Here is a 21,063-nt window from a genome sequence, read left to right on the forward strand (position 1 = left end):
TATGCTCTGAAAAGTGACTTTATAAATGGTATTGCAGAGCTCCATGTTTATTGTCTCAGTGATATTCAGACCAGCCTTGCTCACTTTACTTGTAACAGGCACATCGACAACATTTTAATTGGGGGGAAGCAGAATTAATTAAAGGACACATAAGAACTTGAGAACAAATTGCAGCAACTGCAAATACTTTTGCATGATACCGGGTTGGAAGTGAACACGTCGAAGACTAAGTGGATGCAGAATGAGTATTGTGCAGAAGGAATCATCACTGTAAACGGGAAAGAAATCGAGGCAGTCAACAAATATATTTATCTGGGTCAGCAGCTGAGCAGAGACAACTCATTCGAAGGGGAATGCAGTAGGAGGTGAAAGGCAGGGTGGGCAAGTTTCAACAAAACAAAGGCGTCTCTAATGGATGATGAACTGCCCAGGAAGAAAAGGAAAGAACTGTTTAACTCCATGGTTCTGCCAGCAATGATATACGGAGCAGAAAGCTGGTCAATGATGAAAGCGGAGGAAGAAAATCTCGCTGTCACCCAGAGAGCAATGGAAAGGCAAATGTGTAAGATATTGCTCCGTGATCATATACTGAATGAGGAGATGAGAAGGCATACAGAGGTGACCAATTTGGTGCAGGCAATATACGATGCAAAGCGAAGATGGGCTGTTCATGTAGTCCACAGGCAAGACAATAGGTGGACAATCAGTGACTGGATTCCCAGAGACCACAAGCCACTGCTGGGCAGACCAAAAATGTGCTGGGCCAATCCCATGACAAAACTCTTTGGCCAGAAATGGAAAGAACGTGCTTGCAACAAAATAGAATGGTGTGGTGTCGACTTGCATTCGTGGAGGGACGGACAAACAAAGGTGAGAATTAAAAATAATAAAATAATATCTGTTGAATCTCACTCTGAGTAGTTTTGTACCAGGATTAAATTTGTACCGGGATTAAATTTGCCACTTTTAATTAACAAGTTTATGTTCCAAACTCATGTTTCCTTTATTTATTGACACAATCCCTAATGGGCACTGTGGGGGGGGGGGGGAAGAAGGGGGAGTGCTTAGGCCCCCAAGCTCCCAGTTGTCTATGCCCATAGTGTAAATAGATGGGTTTTCTAATTGCTAGCCCAGAAATCTCAACCTAGAATCTGTAGGTTAGATTGTGTTCTCTTTCTGCTTTATACATCAGGCCACTTTGGCAACAGATTTAGTGAACAGATCTGTTGATGTTACCTGAGCCAAGGAAGAATCTTATTTGCTGTCCCAATGTTGCAGTGGCTCTGCGGTGCTAAAAAGTAGCAAAATCTTATTTTTGACAGCAATATAAAATGCTAGAATTCAGAATACACACAGGTATCAGAGCTGTTGAACAGTAACTCTTCTGGCTGCAAAGGCATTGTAAAGGGAAAACAAATGTTGCCATAACCTGGTGAAACTTGACTCCCTCACAATGCACAGGGATGAATGTATAGGAATGACTGATTGCAGCTATTACTTCAAAACTTGTTGGTAAAATAACTGAAAATCATGGTCTTCCTTTTGTGTTTTTATCCTGCTGTCTCAGTAGATGTATGTGAACAGCTCCCATAGTTTAGTTTTCACATGCACATCAGTATAATAATATTATTTGGCACTTATTAGCACCTTAATTTGAGGATCTCATCCTGCTTTTCAAAAAAAATATTGACATAGGCATTCTTTTGTTCAGGCTTTTGATAGTATCATTCCCCTAATGTCTTTTTTTTATATACCGACAAACTATAAATCTAGGCAGGCTTGTGTCAAGAATTACATAGGGATATTGCAAAAGCGGGAAAGGGGACCAGCGATCAGAAACGTACTGCTTAATCATCTTAATGGCATTGTGCTAACAATGGACTAAACTGTAAATCTGAGGCTGGGATTCTATTACAGGGCCCTTTTGCTGCAGCGCTGACTGAGCCATACTGATTTTCAAAATGGAGTTCAGCACTGGATTAAGCCTTCCCCGTTCTTCCGAAGTGATCCCTTAGCTGCTACAAGAGAAGGTTTCTATTGTCATAGGTAATGTACACTGCTGCTGGGACGATGCACGGACTGAGATCAGTCTTGGCCCTTTACCTGATCATGAAAAGCATTCAGATCAGGAGAATGACTAATCTCCATGTGCAAGTCTTGGAAAAGTTCCGCCTCGCTCATCCCAGAGGGCCATTGGGAAGCATGCAGGATGCCCCCTCTACCTCTCCGGACACAAATGTCTGACACAACCCGGCCGTCCCAGACACTCGTCAGCACGAGGGGAAAGAACAGCTCCATCATGGCATAACAAAATGGAAAGGAAACTTTCCAAGTCCAAGGGCCACTTGTCAAAGGCTCAAGCAACAAACTACTGGTGAGTTTCTATGCGTGACAAAATGTCTCAAGAAACAGTATGGCCCCGTGGACACGACGCAGCTTGCCAATCTTTCCAAGAGGCGCTCTCCCCCCCGGTGCTCTTCCGACGGGGAGAGCGCTCCTTGCTGTCCTCAGCTGGCCCGATTCACCCCGATCAGCAGCTCAGCTTCCGGCCTCCACCCTGGAAGCCAGATGGGCTTTGTAACTTCCATCTTCCTAGTGCAACCCCCCGCGCCCAACAAGGTGGGTTCGAGTTATGCCGCTCCCTTCCTATCCTCGCCCCCCCAGGGAAGGCCCCGCAGCCCTGCTCAGGAGTTGCCAAAGTTACTGTGCCGGCAGGGGCCAGGCTGCAGGAGAAGTTAGGGAGGCTGCTTTTTGGGGCGGGGGGCGTGCAGCGCTCCGGGGCCGCCTGCGCGGTGCTGCTGCTGCGGCATTGTGGGGGGAGGGGGGCTCGGCGCGCGGAGTGTGGGGTCCGGGCGCGGCAGGAGGTGTCACACGCAGCCCGGGTTGGCTCCCTCAGAGCGCACAGCTCCCCCGACTCCCCCTCTCCTGCCTGCCGCTGCTGCCGAAACGCCCCCCCCGCCCGCTGCTCCCGGATTCGGCGCAGTGGCTGGTTGGCGCCCAGACGGGACCAGAGGGGTCAGTGTTGGGCGCAGGAGCTGGGCTGAGCGCGGCGGCGGCAGAGCGGAGCCCAGCGCCAGCTGCCCGGCCGCTGCTGCCTCCCATGCCATCGCAGCAACAAAGAGCGCGCTGAGGAGCTGGGAAGAGGCGCCCGGGCTCCAGGCGCCGCCAGCACGGAGGGCAGCGGGGGAAGATGGCCAGGAAGGGGGAAGCCTCCACCTCTCCCTACGGTAAGTCCGCCCCGGGAAAGGGGCGCCAGGCTGAGCGGGCGCTCGGTGCATGCGGCTGGGGCGAGCCGGAGCCTCCGTCTGGCCTGTTTACATCGCGGCTCCAGCAAGTGAACAGCCGCCGCCGCCGCAGCAAGAGTTTGTTTCCCTCGGCAGCTCCCGGGGGCTGGGCCCCCTCGACTCCCCGCCCGGAGCGAAGGGGCTGGGGCTCTCCTGCCTGCCCCTTGCGCGGGGCGACAGGGGCTTGGGAGCGGCTCCCTCCCCGCGGCGCGGGGGGCTTGTTGCTGCCTCCTCGGGGAGCTGGGAAAGTTGGGGCTCGGTGGGCGCAGGGCTGCGGGCGAGCGGGGGCCAGAACTCTTCGGAAAGCCGCCTGCTCCCCGGGGCCGGAGCAGGTGCATCGCCGCCGCCGGGCTCGGCTCTGGGGGGCTTGTCTGGGGCGGAGAGGTGCGAGCGCCTGCTGCAGGCGGGGGCTGAGGCTAGGGGGGACCCGGAGCCCAGGATTGGGTGGCAGGGGAGGGGGGTTGGCTTTGGGGAAGGTGGGGTGCTGGGGTGGGGAGCACGGAGATGGGGCTGGAGCGTTGGAGTGCTGGGCGCGTGTAGACAGTATTTTGGAGCTGGGGTGCGGGGTTGTGTTCACAGGGTGGGGGTGATGTGGCACTGGGCGGCTTCGCAGTGTTCTGGTTTGGGGCGTAGGGGAGGACTGGTCTGGACAGGAGGTGCAGAGCCTGCAGCCGGTGTACTGGGACTCAGAGAGCAGCTTGTCTCCTTGCCCGAGTCCTGCCAGCCGAAACGTCGCTTCCTCCAGCAGAAGGTCACCGGGGGGCACAACTTTATCTCCGTGCTTGAGCGCTGCTTTAATTGCTCCTGAGTAGCTAATTCATTTGCAGCAGAAGACAAGGTTTAGCAGGCTCCTTAATCTGTTTAAAGGCATCTCCATAAAACCAAGTGCAGTTTTCCTTTTACAATTATGCATGAGATTTCCATGGCAAAATATTCCCCTCTTTAATCTTCAGAATGAGCAGAAACCTCTTAGAAACAAGCCTCCTTTTCTCTGCATCCCAGCAGGCTGGTCATACTCACAGATAATTTACATTAAGGAGCATACATGGAAAATAAAACTGTTGCTTTGGTGTAATATGCATGTTGTGTGACATGGCTGTAACTCAGAAAACCAAATTTTATGATTTAACAACATCAGCCAAAGGTTCATCCAGCCCCGTGTCCTGTCTACCAACGGTGACCAATGCCAGGTGTCCTAGAGGGAGTGAACCTAACAGGTAATGATCAAGTGATCTCTCTCCTGCCATCCATCTCCACCCTCTGCCAAACAGAGGCTAGGGACACCATTCCTTACCCATCCTGGCTAATAGCCATTAATGGACTTAACCCCCATGAATTTATCTAGTTCTCTTTTAAACACTGTTATAGTCCCAGCCTTCACAACCTTCCCAGGCAAGGAGTTCCACAAGTTGACTGTGTGCTGTGTGAAGAAGAACTTCCTTTTATTTGTTTTAAACTTGCTGCCCATTAATTTCATTTGGTGGCCCCTAGTTCTTATATTATGCGAACAAGTAAATAACTTTTCCTTATTCACTTTCTCCACATCACTCATGATTTTATATACCTCTATCATATCCCCCCTTAGTTTCCCTTTTCCAAGCTGAAAAGTCCTAGCGTCTTTAATGTCTCCTCATATGGGACCCATTCCAAACCCCTAATCATTTTAGTTTCCCTTCTCTGAACCTTTTCTAATGCCAGTACAGACACTCCCCGGGTTATGCAAGACCCGACTTATGCAAATTTGCACTTATGGAAAAAGTTCCATAAACCAGAAATAGGATTTTTGAGTTGCGGTAATTTTTGCGTAACATATGAGTATACGTTTCTGACTTATGCAGAATTTGAGTTACTCAAGGCTTTCCAGAATAGAACTATTGCGTAAGTCAGAGGGTGTCTATATATCTTTTTTGAGATGAGGAAACTACATCTGTACGCAGTATGCGAGAGTGGGCATTCCACAGATTTATATAAAGGCAATAAGATATTCTCCGTCTTATTCTCTATCCCTTTTTTAATGATTCCTAACATCCTGTTTGCTTTTTTGACTGCCGCTGCACACTGCTTGGACGTCTTCAGAGAACTATCCACGATGACTCCAAGATCTCTTTCTTGATTAGTTGTAGCTAAATTAGCACCCATCATATTCTATGTATAGTTGAGGTTATTTTTTCCAATGTGCATTACTTTACATTTATCCACATTAAATTTCATTTGCCATTTTCTTGCCCCATCACTTAGTTTTGTGAGATCTTTCTGAAATTCTTCACAGTCTGCTTTGGTCTTAACTATCTTGAGCAGTTTAGTATCATCTGCAAACTTTGCCACCTCACTGATTACCCCTTTCTCCAGATCATTTATGAATAAGTTGAATAGGATTGGTCCTAGGACTGACCCTTGGGGAACATCACTAGTTACCCCTCTCCATCCTGAAAATTTACCATTTATTCCTACCCTTTGTTCCCTGTCTTTTAACCAGTTCTCAATCCATGAAAGGATCTTTCCTCTTATCCCATGGCAACTTAATTTACATAAGAGCCTTTGGTGAGGGACCTTGTCAAAGGATTTCTGGAAATCTAAGTTCACTATGTCCACTGGATCCCCTTGTCCATATGTTTGTTGACCTCATTCAGAGAACTCTAACAGATTAGTAAGACATGATTTCTCTTTACAGAAACCATGTTGACTTTTGCTCAACAATTTATGTTCTTCTATGTGTCTGACAATTTTATTCTTTACTATTGTTTCAGCTAATTTGGCTGGTACTGATCTTAGACTTAACAGGTCTCTAATTGCTGGCATCACCTGTAGAGCGCTTTTTAAATATTGGCATTACATTAGCTATCTTCCAGTCATTGGGTACAGAAGCTGATTTAAAGGACAGGTTACAAACCATAGTTAATAGTTCTGCAGTTTCATATTTGAATTCTTTCAGAACTCTTGGGTGAATGCCATCTAGTCCCAGTGACTTGTTACTCTTAAGTTTATCAATTAATTCCAAAACCTTCTCTAGTGACACTTCAATCTATGACAATTCCTCAGATTTGTCACCTACAAAGGACGGCTCAGGTTTGGGAATCTCCCTAACATCCACAGCTGTGAAGACTGAAGCAAAGAATTCATTTAGTTTCTCCGCAATGACTTTATCGTCTTTAAGTGCTCCTTTTGTATCTTGATTGTCCAGGGGCCCCAGTGGTTGTTTAGCAGGCTTCCTGCTTCGGATGTACTTGAAAAACATTTTGTTATTACCTTTTGAGTTTTTGGCTAGCTGTTCTTCAAAGTCATTTTTGGCTTTTCTTATTACATTTTTACACTGGCAGTGTTTATGCTCCTTTCTATTTACCTCACTAGGATTTGACTTTCACTTTTTAAAAGATGCCTTTTTATCTCTCATTGCTTCTTTTACATGGTTGTTAAGCCACAATGTCTCTTTTTTAGTTCTTTTACTGTGTTTTTTAATTTAGCGTATACATTTAAGTTGGGCCTCTATTATGGTGTCTTTGAAAAATGTCCACGCAGCTTGCAGGGATTTCACTCTAGTCACTTACCTTTGTGGACTAAAACTTTATAACTGTATCTGTTTAATCAAAAATTGACAATTTGAGTTATTCACACTGAGGCCCTTAAGGACCACAGCTGGTTCGCTTTCCTTCATGGAAGTGAATGGTAACCTGAACAAGCACTTGATCCATTAGTGCTTCCCCAGTAGTGGGTGTTTTGCCTGAGAAAGGATTTCAGGATGAGCCTAAGGGCTTGTCTACACTACAGGACTATTTCGAATCTACTTAAGTCGAATTTGTGGATTCGACCTTAATAAGTCGAATTTGTGTATCCATACTAAATACACAAATTCGAACTTCTGAGTCCACATTCACGGGGCCAGCTTCGACTTTGGAAGCGGTGCACTGTGGGAAGCTATCCCACAGTTCCCGCACTCCCCGCTGCCCATTGGAATCGTGGGATTTCCCCCCAATGCATGCTGGGGGGAAAAATTTGTCATCATTGAACCGTCAATCCCGCCCTCCCTGTCTTCCTTGAAAGCGCCGGCGGGAAATCTGTTCGCGCCCTTCTCTGGTCGGTTACAGCGCGGACGCCGCAGCACTGCGAGCATGGAGCCCGCTGCGATCATCGCTGCACTTATGGCCGTTGTCAACTCCTCGCACGTTATCGTCCACCTCTTCCACAGTCAGATGCTGAGAAACCGGGCGAGGAGGCTCCGGCAGCACGGTGAGGAGAGTGGCGCAGACCTCTCACAAAGCAGGGTACGCCGGGCAGTGGAGATCATGGTGGCAATGGGTCAAGTTCATGGTGTGGAACGGCGATTCTGGGCCCGGGAAACAAGCACAGACTGGTGGGACCGCATAGTGCTGCAGGTCTGGGATGACACAGAGTGGCTGCGAAACTTCAGGATGCGTAAGGGCACTTTCCTTGAACTGTGTGACTTGCTGTCCCCTGCCCTGAAGCACCAGGACACACGGATGCGAGCAGCCCTGACTGTGCAGAAGCGAGTGGCCATAGCCCTCTGGAAACTTGCCACGCCAGACAGCTACCGGTCAGTAGCGAACCACTTTGGCGTGGGCAAATCTACCGTGGGGATTGCTGTCATTCAAGTAGCCCACGCAATCGTTGAGCAACTGCTCTCAAAGATAGTGACTGTCGGAAATGTCCAGGTCATCATAGATGGCTTCGCCGCGATGGGATTCCCAAACTGCGGTGGGGCTATAGATGGGACTCACATCCCTATCCTGGCACCAGCCCACCAGGCCAGCGAGTACATTAACCGAAAGGGCTACTTTTCAATGGTGCTGCAAGCTGTGGTGGACCATAGGGGACGTTTACCAACATCAACGTCGGGTGGGCGGGCAAGGTTCATGACGCGCGTGTGTTCAGGAACTCTGGTCTGTTTAGACGCCTCCAGGCAGGCACTTTCTTCCCGGACCACAAAATAACGGTTGGGGATGTGCAGATGCCTACAGTGATCCTCGGGGACCCGGCCTACCCGCTAATGCCCTGGCTCATGAAGCCCTATACAGGCGCCTTGGACACTGAAAAGGAACTCTTCAACTACCGGCTGAGCAAGTGCAGAATGGTGGTGGAGTGTGCTTCGGACGTCTCAAGGGAGATGGCGGACCTTACTGACTCGCTCGGACATCAGCGAAAGAATATCCCGTAGTTATTGCTGCTTGCTGTGTGCTCCACAATCTCTGTGAGAGCAAGGCGAGACCTTTTGCCGCTTGGGAGGTTGAGGCAAATCGCCTGGCTGCTGTTTACGATCAGCCAGACACCCGTGCTGAGAGAATATCCCAGCGGGAAGCGATATGCATCAGGGAGGCTTTGAAAGCGAGTTTCCTCGCAGAGCAGGGTAACCTGTGACTGTCCACTTGATTTTAAGAGAGCCTGATCATAAACCAAGTTTCCCCCACTTCCCAAGGACGTTTTAAAACTAAGGACATGTTTTAGTAATTAATAATAAATCTTTCGTTGACTTTGCATTTCTGTTTCTTCGTTGAAACATGGAAGCATTCTGTGCTGGTTAAGGTGTGCACTGATGGGTGGGTTTGCAGGAAGGGGCGAGGGGTGCCGTCTTTGGATAGGGGTTACCATGACGGCTGTGGGTTTGGGCGTTGGAAGGGGTGAGGGGTGTGGGGGAAGAGTGAGTAGCTGCCCCTGGATGAGGTGTCTTTTTGGGGCTCAGGGCACCGGGGAGGATCGTGAGGATCCAAGTGCATGTGAAGGGAAGCCTGCCTTTACATTCGGGGATGTCAGGCACCAGGACCCTGCACAAGCATACACATCAAGGAAAGACCCGGGGCAGCATACACCACACAGACTGTCCCTGGTGCCTAGTGACTGCAGTCTGTGTGTGCCCTGCAGTTGACCCTGCAGCCAAGTCTGTAGCATGGCACTGTGGGCTATGCACTGACATTACAATCCCCCCCCCCCCCCACAGAACAACAGAAAGTCTTCTGACACCAGAAACGTGACGGAAACAGTCAGTAACACCAAACCGCTTTTAATAATGTAATACACAGTGGGGGGTTTGAACTTGGAGTTGGGACTGGTTGATGCTGTAAGGAAAGAGCTTGTACAAATTTACAGCGCGACAGTTGTCTCTAACATTATCGGTGTGCTGCGGTGCAGGGACAGTTCTCACAGCCCCTACCGCCCCTCCGTCTTGTCACTTTGGGTGAGGGGGGGACAGGACTTCTTGGCGTTGGAGGCGGTTGCAGATGCACTGCAGGGGGCTCTCCTCCTGACTGCGGTCTTGCAGAACATCTACAAGGCGCCGGAGCGTCTCCGTTTGCTCCCTCATTAGACCAAGCAGCGTTTGAGTCGCCTGCTGGTCTTCCTGCCGCCACCTATCCTCCCGTTCCAGGTGTGTGCGATGCTGCTGACACAGGCTCTCCCTCGACTGTCTCTGCTCTGCCGCCTCCGCTCTGGAGCTGGCCATCAGTTCCTGGAACATGTCGTCCCTTGTCTTTTTCTTGTGGCGTCTAATCTGAGCCAGCCTCTGCGAGGGGGATGGCGGGGCAGTCCGGGAAGGAGCCGAAGCTGTGTGATGCGAAAAAGTAGGTGATTTCCTTGAACAAATACATGTTTGCCAACAGTAAACACAGTCTAGTCATTTTCAGTTAAGAAGACCAAACAGGGAACCAAGTCTCAGGAGATCTCGGAACTAGTCCGAGATTTCGGAATACGCTCTCATTGGCGGCGCGATTGCACTGGATAGCGCACAAGCGAGGAGAGACAGCTGCATCCCTCTTGCACAAAGTCCTGGTAAGCCTTACAGTACAGAGTGCTTATCAGTTAGTGCTTAGCTGTGCTCTCCTGCTGGAGGCAATGTGCAAAGCAGAAAAGATGAGCGTTATGCGGCATCTCCCGCCAGTGAACGGGAAAGACCCCTGTATGCTTTTCCTCTGAGGCCTGCAACACGTGGCTGTTAAGCGAGGGTCATTCTTATGCAAAGTAAAACTCTGTTAAGCGAGAGTCATTCTTATGCAAAGTAAAACTCTGTTAAGCGAGGGTCATTCTTATGCAAAGTAAAAGTCTACCATGCACAATAGTAACAGTACACTAATTCCACTAATTAGATGCAGCACTTCCACAACGACATCACCCTGAGGCGTGTCAGGCGCACACAGAGAGAGCGGATGTTAACAGAAGCCCTGCACAGACCAGGACCCTACGCTGCCATGCTCGTAGAGGCGATGGTCCCCCTGTACCTGAGGATGGCATGGCGCGGAAGAGTGTGCTTCAACGGAGCACCCAATAAAGCACCTCTCCCAAGAAACCTCTTGCTGAGGCTTTTCCAGCTGCTCTCTGAGAGCTTTTTTGAACTATCCCCAGAGGACTATTGCTCCATTCCTATATGTGTAGACCTGCTGTTTGTATAGTTTCATATTTAAAAATTTTTATATAGTATTTCTATTTTTTATATATATCCCTGTTTCTTAAAAAAATAAATGTTTCCTTGTTTGTAGCACTTACCGCCTGATCCTTCCCCTGATTCCGAGTCCGGGTTAACGGGCGGGGACGGTTGGTAGGGGATCTCTGTGAGGGTGATGAAGAGATCCTGGCTGTCAGGGAAAGCGGGAGTGGGTTCGATGTCGCCTGCGCCGTCCTCAAAAGACCCTTCCTCATCTTCCCCATCGGCGAACAGGGAGGAGGAACTGTCGGTACACTATTCCGTCCTCGGAGTCCACCGTCACTGGTGGGGCACTGGTGGCAGACCCACCTAGAATGGCATGCAGTGCCTCGTAGAAGCGGCATGTCTGGGGCTGGGCTCCGGAGCGTCTGTTTGCCGCTCTGACTTTTTGATACCCTTGTCTTAGGTCCTTCACTTTCACGCGGCACTGCATCGCATCCCGGCTGTATCCTTTGTCTTTCATGGCTTTAGAGACCTTCTCGAAGGTCTTCGCGTTCCGCTTGTTGGAGCGCAGCTCTGAGAGCACAGACTCCTCACCCCACACAGCGATCAGATCCTGGACTTCCCGGTCAGTCCATGCTGGGGACCTCTTTCTATTCTGGGATTGCCCGGACTCCTCTGCTGGAGAGCTCTGCATCGTTGCAGGTGCTGCGGAGCTCGCCCCGATGTGCAACCAGACCGTCAGATTCAAACCGCCCAGACAGGAAAATGAATTCAAATTTTCGCGGGTCATTTCCTGTGTGGCTGGCCAGAGAATCCAAGCTCGGACTGCTGTCCAGAGCGTCAACAGAGTGGTGCACTGTGGGATAGCTCCCGGAGCTGCTAAGTTCGATTAGCATCCACACCAAGCCTAATTCGAGCTAGCAAGTGCGAATTTAGCGTTACTCCACCTGCCGGGGTGGAGTACCAAATTCGAACTAAAGAGCCCTCTAGTTCGAATTAAATGGCTTCCTGGTGTGGACGGTTGAGCGGTTAGTTCGAATTAACGCTGATAAATTCGAATTAAAGTCCTAGTGTAGACCAGGCCTAAGAAACCAAGGAATTGTTTGCAGAAAGGGTAATATAAACAAACCTCGGGGGGAGGGGGGACACTCACCAGAAATCAGAGAACTTCAGGGAAGAAATTTTATATGTTTCCAAAATATTAACTTCAGAGGCATAAGTCATTTAACTACTCACAGAACCTGATACAGGGAAGTCTATAGTTTTGCAGTTAACTTCAGTGATAATAGTCTGCAATGCATAGAAAAGCGGATAGAAGAACACTCATCTGAAGGATCACAGAAACACAGTATTTAGATAGAATTCATACTCCTGTAAGTGCAGCATATAATTCCTTCACTTACAATCAGGAAAGCTCTGCTTTGGAGAGAAGACTTGGAAATTGTATTCTGTTATCACACAACATTATTTTAGCTTCATTTTTTAAATATGTTACTTTGGAACATCTGCAGTCCTTTGGCATGATACTGTTACCTGTGTTTACATGGAAAAATGCATTTGGAAAAAATTCTTGTATTTCAACTTGTAATTTTTCAGAACTGCAAATTGAAATATACTAACTGGAATATTTGCTGTTTAAGCAATTTCACATTCATCATAATTTTTTCTTTCTTTTATCGCTCCGTTTGCATGTGCTTTTTTTCTTATAGGTACTATTTAGCATGTGCCTCCTAAGGAGTTATTGGAAATAATTACTTTAGTCTTATAATGAAGAAAAGCAAATTTGAATTAATCTTTCTACCTTACTGGCCTTATACTATGAAATAGTGCAATACCTTCTAAATTCAGGCTCTGCAATACTGTATGCTTCTACATGAAATTGCTATAATAGTCACTCACCATCTCAATTGTTTTTTCTGACTCTGCTAATAGTTGGCTATTTACCTTCCCACTCATATATTTTTGAAGGAGTAGGTGCCCTTAGCCTCTCTTCTTGGAACCCTACTTCGCCAGACCACCACTGGTTTTACTATTTTATAAACAACAGAGGCAAACCTTTCTCAAAAGCTTCAATCTATTGACTTCTGGCATCAACTGAATGCCCCTTAAAAGAGATCTCAAGTCAGATTCCTGGCTGACAGCAGACTGCAGGCTCCCTGGACAGCTTATTAGCTGTCCTTCTCTCCCTCTGAGCTAACAAGTTCTCTAACTGATGCTGGGTTTCTAGATTTGGATTGGCTGATGGAAAGCCAAGATACTGGACAGTGTCTGGATGGCTATTGGAGTGAACATAGCTGGATAAAAGGCTTTAGTAAACATACAGACTTTTTTGGGTGGGGTTGGGGTCATCCTCTTCTAAAAACTACAGTACATCTTTTTAGCCATATTGGTTCTCTGCATGCGCATGAAGGGACTAGAAGATCATCCTTGAGGCAAGCTGCTTATTAGCTTTTTAAATCTAGGTAATAGGATTCATTCTTCCCTAGAACAGCTGTAATCTTGCAACAGAGAAATGTGGTTTCTTGCCCACAGAATGGAGAAAATAGGAAGAGTTTATCAAGAACAGTGATGCTGACTTTATCAAGGCTCTCTCTCCAGCAGAGAGTTTTTTTTCAGTGTGAAAGGGAAATAACTGTTCCCTCAGGAAAAAAAATAAAAATCTTTCAGTTTGCTATCTTCCAGTGGAAAGATATCAAGATGAAATGGAATACAGGTTTTCCATGTGTAAAAGAGCAATTACCTGCCTCTGGGGCTCCCTCCCCCCATACTTTGATCTGGTGTTGGATCATCTCAGTAGAGAAGATTGCCACTGGAAGTGAAAAACAAGGAAATTCTTGAGCACTTGCTTTCTCATCATAGCTTAATATTGAGGGTTTTTTTAAAATAACGAGAGGGCTTTTATTTTTATAATAAGTCACTCACCTCTGTCACTTGACTAATTCTTGTTCTTGTTGAAACCAATGGCAAAACTCCCATTGACCTCAGTGGTGCAGGACTAGGCCATTAACAATGCCAAAATTATGTGGCATCACAGTTATTTCCATAGTAACTAATAGTGAAATAAACCCTAGATTATAACGTCACTGAAGAAATGGTGTGGGGGAGGAGGATACAGAATTAAAAAAAATCTTGTTTCAGACAATATTTTAGTAAGTAGCATTGATGAGAGGAGATACGTATGTAAGGGCCAATCTTTATTATTTTCAATTCACCTTGAGTTAGCCTTCTTTTCTTTTCTTTTTTTTGCATCTGCAAATGGCAGGGAACAAGTCCTCTGAGGCAGTGACTGTTGTCTTTGTTGTTTGTATGTAGCCTAGCTCAACGTGTCCTTGATTGAGGTTCTTAGGTGCAATCATAATGCAAATAAATATTAACAATAATTTAGGTTGGTTATATATGTAAAATCTGCTTGCTTCTCTAAATCAGTCACCTAAATTTCACTTTCAAAGTGCCTCTGCAGTTGTGTCTCAGAAACTGCAGGTGTAAAACAAGACACCACTATTTAAAAATATGCACCAAAGGTACTGTACAATAAACATCACCCTGTAGAATCTTACAAGACTTCTTAGGTCATCTAGGTCATTTCCCTGCCAATGCAAAATTGATCCTATTGTACATTTACTATTCTTTTCTCTGGTTTTAGAATTCCAAAGACTAATAGACATCACTATCATTACTTTTTCTTGAGAGTCAGACTACATATTCTCTTTAATTTCATCCCATTACTAGTAATAATACCTATGTACTACCCAAAACAATTCCTCTCCCTTTGTGGTATTTACATTTCAACAGGCAGGTGCCAGGCACTTCAAGGCGGAATCTCCCATCGCCTCTTAATTCATGCTTGGCCAAATTCAAATATGATATAAGTGAGTGCAATTCCACTGATGTAAATGGATTTGAACCTTCTAAATTATCTAAATTTGGTCCATTTTATAAAGGGCTTCAACTGTGCATGGTATATCAGCTCAATCAATAACTCTTTGGACACCACTGCAGTACATAAGTACAAAGAGTTCAGGTATGACTGAATTTTTCTAATTTGTATTGATTTAATAGAGGTTATCCACAATAGAATAAACTTGGGAGATGGGAGAAGAGAATTCTAAAGGTAGCAACTTACTTTGTGTCCTGTTGTTTAATTAGTTTATTATTGCAGATATTTCTTTTTGAATAAGAACGTTCTCCCTTAGTACCTCACTTCATCTTCTGTTTGATCTTTTGGTGAAGTCTTGATCCTGCATGTGTTAACATTTCTCTTACTATCAAAATGAATTTAAGCATTTAAACTTCACTGTAGGATCAAACAGGAGGAACATATGGATTTTGAGGACACAAATGTTTGTTCAAACTGTCATTTCTTTTATCATTAATAAAAATAGCAAGGAAAATTATTAAAAAAACACATGAAAGATAACTAGATCCAAGACTTTTTATTGTTTTTCCCACTATGAAATTCCATGTTGAAGAATCTAAATGTTATTTTAGCATAATTATTTTTGGGTGGGAACATGAAAACATTATTTAATAAATACAATCATATTGAATAATTATTTGGTATCTCTGTTTTTGTGTTACAAACTTTATTCATTGTAATATTGTATTACAATGTATTCATGAGATAATTATAAGCAACCATGTAAAGCGCTCTCTCTCTCTCTCTGTATATATTTGGAAATCCATATAATACTAAAATGTCTGATCTGATTACAGTCTAGTGAGACTAACATTTATAGTAATCATTCAAAGAAGAGGAAATAAGTTGCAGACTTTAAGTGCCTTATTTTCAGCTATACCTTGTGTTTCAGAGAAGTTAGGAAAGATAACTTTACATTTGTACATGGCTGCTTCCTCTTGGGGTCTTTCAAGAGAGAAATAACTACATGGCAAATGCTGTTAAATTTAGTGGACTGAAATATTTTGATGATTCTTGGCAGAGAAATACTCCCAAAGCCAAATCCTCATCTGGTGGAAATCAGAGTAGCTTCATTGAAATTTGGCCTCCCGGTCTTTATACATGTTGTGAGCAGCTAATATCTAGAGATGTCTCTCTCTTTTCCTGCACTTGAAGTAATGTGGAAAGAAAGATTTAAAAAGCAATCCAAGGAAAAAATATCGCTAGGCTGCATTTGTAGCAGACAGGACATTACTGTAACATAATATTTAAAACAGTCTGCTCACTGATTCTTAATGGGAACTTTTCTGTACAGTCCCTCTGTCATAAGTAGTTAGTTAAGGGTTAAGGTCTACCTGTAAAGGGTTAACACAGACCTGGTGAAACACCTGACCAAAGGACCAATCAGGGAAGAGAATTTGAAAATCCCAGAGAGCGGGAACTTGGGTCTCTGTGTTCTTTGTTCTGAGTTCTTAGCCGTCTGGACCTACACCAGTCTAGACGCTTAACCAAGTCTGCTCATCTTTCAGAACCAATTTCTTCTATTCAAGCTAGTGAGTATTAGAAGAACTGGGTAATTGCATATAAGAATCCTGTGTCTGCAATTCTGTGTGTTTGCATTGATTATTCGTAATTTTGCCTGTATTGTTTGTACTGAGGAAAAGGGAGAAATTTCTCCAGGGATTAATAAGATTAGACCCTATGAATGTATATCTTGGATTCATAGATATTGTGTATTTTTATTCTTTTTTTTATTCTTTTAATAAACTCTTAGATAAGTTCAGGACTTGGCTAAGTCTCTCTCTCTGTATATATTTGGAAATCCATATAATACTAAAATGTCTGCTGATTACACTCTGTGGAGACAAGGATTGTAATCATTCAAAGAAGAGGAGATAAGGGAGACTTTAAGTGGGCTGCTTCCTTGTGTTTAGAGATTCAAGGGATTTGAATCTGGGTTCCTCTTGGGGTCTTGAGAGAAATAACTACATGGCAAATGCGTTAAGTGGACTGAATATTTTGGTGGCAGCGAGAAATACTCCCAAAGCCAAATCCTCATCTGGTGGGGAGAATAGCTTCATTGAAATTTGGTCCCTCTTTGAACCCACAAGCTCAAAGTGGGGGTTCTCTCTTTTCCTGCACTTGAAGTAATGTGGAAAGAAAGATTTAAAAAGCAATCCAAGGAAAAAATATCGCTAGGCTGCATTTGTAGCAGACAGGACATTACTGTAACATAATATTTAAAACAGTCTGCTCACTGATTCTTAATGGGAACTTTTCTGTACAGTCCCTCTAATTCCCATTAGCCAGTATTGTTTATGAAATGCCCAGGAAATGCCATTTTGGTTGCAGAGTCAGGTGGTAATGTCAGAACTTTGCTACTGTTGGGCCTGGTCCTACTCCCATTGAAGCCAATGACGAACTCCCGTTGACTTAAATGGGACCAGATTAGACCCATATTTCTCTCTTTTGTGGGGAAGATCATAAAGAAGGATTTTTGGTGAGTTTTTGAATAAATGCAACAAAATCATCAATAGTTCTTCAACACCACAGAGTTGGTTTCAGTAGTAGTGAGAAAATCCTTTTTTGTTTTTGTTTGAGTCCTGTGCAGTTTTAGTCCAGTTCATGACAATTTTGTTAACATTTTCAGAATACCATAACTTTAAAACTTTTCTGAATTTTACCAAATCTATCGATCCCCTGGGATGAGTCATGCCATATGACACTTCAGGAAGATACTTATGTTTGGGAAGTTGCAGGGAGGGAATAGAAAATTGGACTCCTAGTATGATATCATCAACTATTGAGCAGCTACTGCTATTCTGTAATGCTTTTGATAGATGGCTAGGGGACTTAACCATCTTAAGTCAGTGGGGATGGGGGAAGGATAGGGGAAAGGAGGTATATGTCGATCTTTGTATGTCCACGTTGTTCAAAAGCATTACAATTTACCTCAAAGTTCTGTTACTTTTTGGAGAAAAAATATTCTGTTTCTAGCTGACCATGTGTTTTTTATTATATACATTATCCATGTCTCTGTATGAATTCAACAATTAACCCAATCCATGCCTCTAAATGAGAGAGTTATAGATCGCGAAAGTTCTCACAATAGGAGGAAATATGGCAACAAAATTAATATAGAAAAGTGGGAGACTACATGAAAGGAGAACTAACAGTTTAACAGGTGCCTAGGCAGTATCGTCAATTAGTGTACTAGACTTTCACCTCTGTGATGAAACTTTGGACAGTCACAAATGAAACTTTGATTTCCTATTGCAATTTTGCCTATTTTTAAAAAAAACCCACAACAAAGTTGTGATATCTGCTCAGGAGAGTTTCCAGACGGGATTAATGGTGGTGGTGGAGCGCAGGTCATAATTAAGGTACATGTTGAAGAGCTATGCGGGGACCCTCACCAGGGGCGGCTCTAGGAATTTGGCCGCGCCAAGCACGCCGGTCCTGCGGCTCTGGGGGACCTCTTGCAGACGTGCCTGCGGAGGGTCCGCTGGTTCCGCGGCTCTGGTGGAGCATCCTCAGGCACGTCTGCGGGAGCTCCACCGGAGCCGTGGAACCAGTGGATCCTCTGCAGTCATGCCTGCGGCAGGTCCACCGGTCCCGTGGCTCCGGTAGACCTCCCGCAGGCATGACTGCGGAAGGTCCGCCGGAGCTGCCTGCCGCCCTGCCGGCAAAATGCCGCCCCAAGCGCGCGCTTGGCACGCTGGGGTCTGGAGTTGGCCCTGACCCTCACACAGCACCTGCCTACACAATACACGGCTCTAGCTGGAAGTTACTATCATTTCAGCTTCATAAGCATTAAATGAACTCTCACATTGGGGGGGGGAATCACAAGGCCATAAATTATATTGGATGTGGGTTTGCTGATCCTTAAAATTAACATATGAGTAAGATCCCTATCTGCTATAAATATGAGAAATGCTTAATCTCAGAACAGGATTAGGCCCTACATTAGGAGACTGACCCCCTAATTAAGACGAATTAACTATTAGCTGGCTGAAAATTCTGAGAGTACTCATTAATTTTCTTGTGCCATGGCTGTGTATCTGACAACTATATTAGTTAGACTATGGAAATTCTACCCTTAGCTGGTTTTCTTCTGCTTATGTATTCCAAAGTATAGAAGTATGGAGCATCATTCACTGAATAATCTATATTATCTAGAAAGATTTAAGACTTAAATATCATTTTTTTCATGTTTTGAGTTACAGTTTTGTGGCTCAAATTTGCACCCCTTAGAGTCAATAGGGAATTCTCAGAGGCTTCAATGAGAGCAGTATTAGGCCCTCAATTATCCTATTTTTTCCCCACATGAGTTAAATTAAATGATAATATTGAAAAAGACAAAATTAAAGAGACAGATCCCTCAAAGAACTGTGTGAGATTAGACACAATGGATTGCAATTGCTTTTTAGAGAGATTAGTCTATTGTGTAAATATGTATTTCAGGACTGTTTAAAGTATGGATTATGTAAATACGTATTTAAGGACTTTAAAAATGCATCATATTGACAGAGCCTATTATAATAGGGTATCATATAAATATGCGTCTAGGGAATTTTAAAGACTTATTATTGTTGTTAGACTATTGTGAATATATGTATTTAGGATTTTTTTAAAATGCAGATTATTTACCCAATAGAATGTAGAAACTTTTTCAAAGGCAATATTGTTTATCATGTAAATGCATAGTGAGGGCAATTTTTGAAACTTTGGTTACTTGATAACTGCAACCTTTTTAGTCTATTGGGCAATTGTGATATTTCAGGAATTTTTGTGTCACTGTCAGTGGTATCTTCATGGCCATTATGGATACTCATTATGGCCCGGATCTTGTAAATGGTTAAACACATTGATAACTTTACTTGTGAATTTTCCCATAAACTTCAATGAGACAACATCCCTGAGTAAAGCTATGTATGTATGTAAGTGTTTGTAAGATCCGGGTGCAAAAGAATTCTTCATATGGTACTGTAGGGAGCCGGGGTGGCCCCCTACCGAGCCGGACCAGGACGCGCCGCGTTCTCCGCCCAAGAGGGCGGGGCCAGGGTGCGTTCGCTCCGACCCCAGCGCTGGGAGGGGCGGAGCGGACCAGGACGCGCCGCATTCTCCGCCCAAGAGGGTGGGGCCAGGGCGCGTTCGCTCCGACCCCGGTGCTGGGAGGGGTGGAGCGGACCGGGATGCGCCGTGTCCTCCGCCGGAGGGGGCGGGGCCAGGGTGGGTTCGCCCCGTCCCCAGCTATGGGAGGGGCAGAGCGGGGAGTACAAAGGGCAGGGCCCTTTGCTCCGGGGGGGCGGCACCACGGACGGAGGCAAACGCGGACGCCGAGCCGCTTCCGCCCGACACAGCTGCCGATTCCGGGGAGGCGTAGGACCCGGCAAAACCCTGCGGAACCAGAGCTGCCTGCCGCGGTCTATCCAACCGAGCCGGAGGTTCCTGGATCTGGACATTTACCAGCGTTCCCCTGCCCAAGGGGCGCGCTGTGAACCTTTGCCAGCGTTCCTCTGCCTGAGGGGCGCGCTGTGGACCTTTGCCAGCGTTCCCCTGCCTGAGGGGCGCGCTGTGGACCTTTGCCAGCGTTCCCCTGCCTGAGGGGCGCGCTGTGGACCTTTGCCAGCGTTCCTCCGCCTGAGGGGCGCGCTGTGGACCTTTGCCAGCGTTCCCCCGCCTGAGGGGCGCGCTGTGGACCTTTGCCAGCGTCCCCCCGCCTGAGGGGCGCGCTGTGGACCTTTGCCAGCGTCCCCCCGCCTGAGGGGCGCGCTGTGGACCTTTGCCAGCGTCCCCCCGCCTGAGGGGCGCGCTGTGGACCTTTGCCAGCGTCCCCCGCCTGAGGGGTGCGCTGTGGACCTTTGCCAGCGTCCCCCGCCTGAGGGGTGCGCTGTGGACCTTTGCCAGCGTCCCCCTGCCTGAGGCGTGCGCTGTGGACCTTTGCCAGCGTCCCCCGCCTGAGGGGTGCGCTGTGGACCTTTGCCAGCGTCCCCCGCCTGAGGGGTGCGCTGTGGACATTTGCCAGCGTCCCCCTGCCTGAGGCGTGCGCTGTGGACCTTTGCCAGCGTCCCCCGCCTGAGGGGTGCGCTGTGGACCTTTGCCAGCGTCCCCCGCCTGAGGGGTGCGCTGTGGACCTTTGCCAGCGTTCCCCGGCCTGAGGGGCGCGCTGTGGACCCTTGCCAGCGTCTCCCTGCTAGAGGGGCACGCTAGGGACTGCTACCGGCGTTCCCCTGCCTGAGGGGCGCACCACGGACCCGCCCCGCCGCCGGCGGCGGGGCACCTGACCAGGGACTCTGACCCATCCCTGCCGGAAGGGATTCGAGCCAGGGCGCAGCGGACGTCCTAGGCGGGAGATGGAGGTAGAGGCCCTTATTAAGCTCCTGGCCGAGAGCCAGCAGCAACAGCAGCAGCAGCTCGTGCAGCAGCTGGGAGCCCACCAGCAGCAGCTACTCCAGACCTTGGGGGTCCAGCACCGGGAGCAACAGGCCCAATGCCTCCAGCAGCTTGCCACGCTG

General features: G+C 46.7%; 1 protein-coding gene across 2 annotated transcripts in view; it reads left to right on the plus strand.

Annotated features, from left to right (window-relative positions):
• The first annotated feature begins 2,993 nt into the window (after positions 1 to 2,993).
• Positions 2,994 to 21,063, plus strand: part of SLC44A5 (solute carrier family 44 member 5) — a 200,862-nt gene continuing 182,792 nt past the window's right edge. The window contains exon 1 of one of the 2 annotated variants that reach the window (XM_039484187.1): positions 2,994 to 3,227. In XM_039484187.1, coding sequence (XP_039340121.1) covers positions 3,191 to 3,227 — 37 coding nt within the window. In that variant the 5' untranslated portion in view covers positions 2,994 to 3,190. The remainder of the gene's footprint in view (positions 3,228 to 21,063) is intronic. The other variant, XM_039484189.1, reaches the window with a different exon arrangement.

The sequence above is a fragment of the Mauremys reevesii genome, linkage group 8 (genome assembly GCF_016161935.1).
Source record: "Mauremys reevesii isolate NIE-2019 linkage group 8, ASM1616193v1, whole genome shotgun sequence".
Classification (NCBI taxonomy): Eukaryota; Metazoa; Chordata; order Testudines; family Geoemydidae; genus Mauremys; species Mauremys reevesii.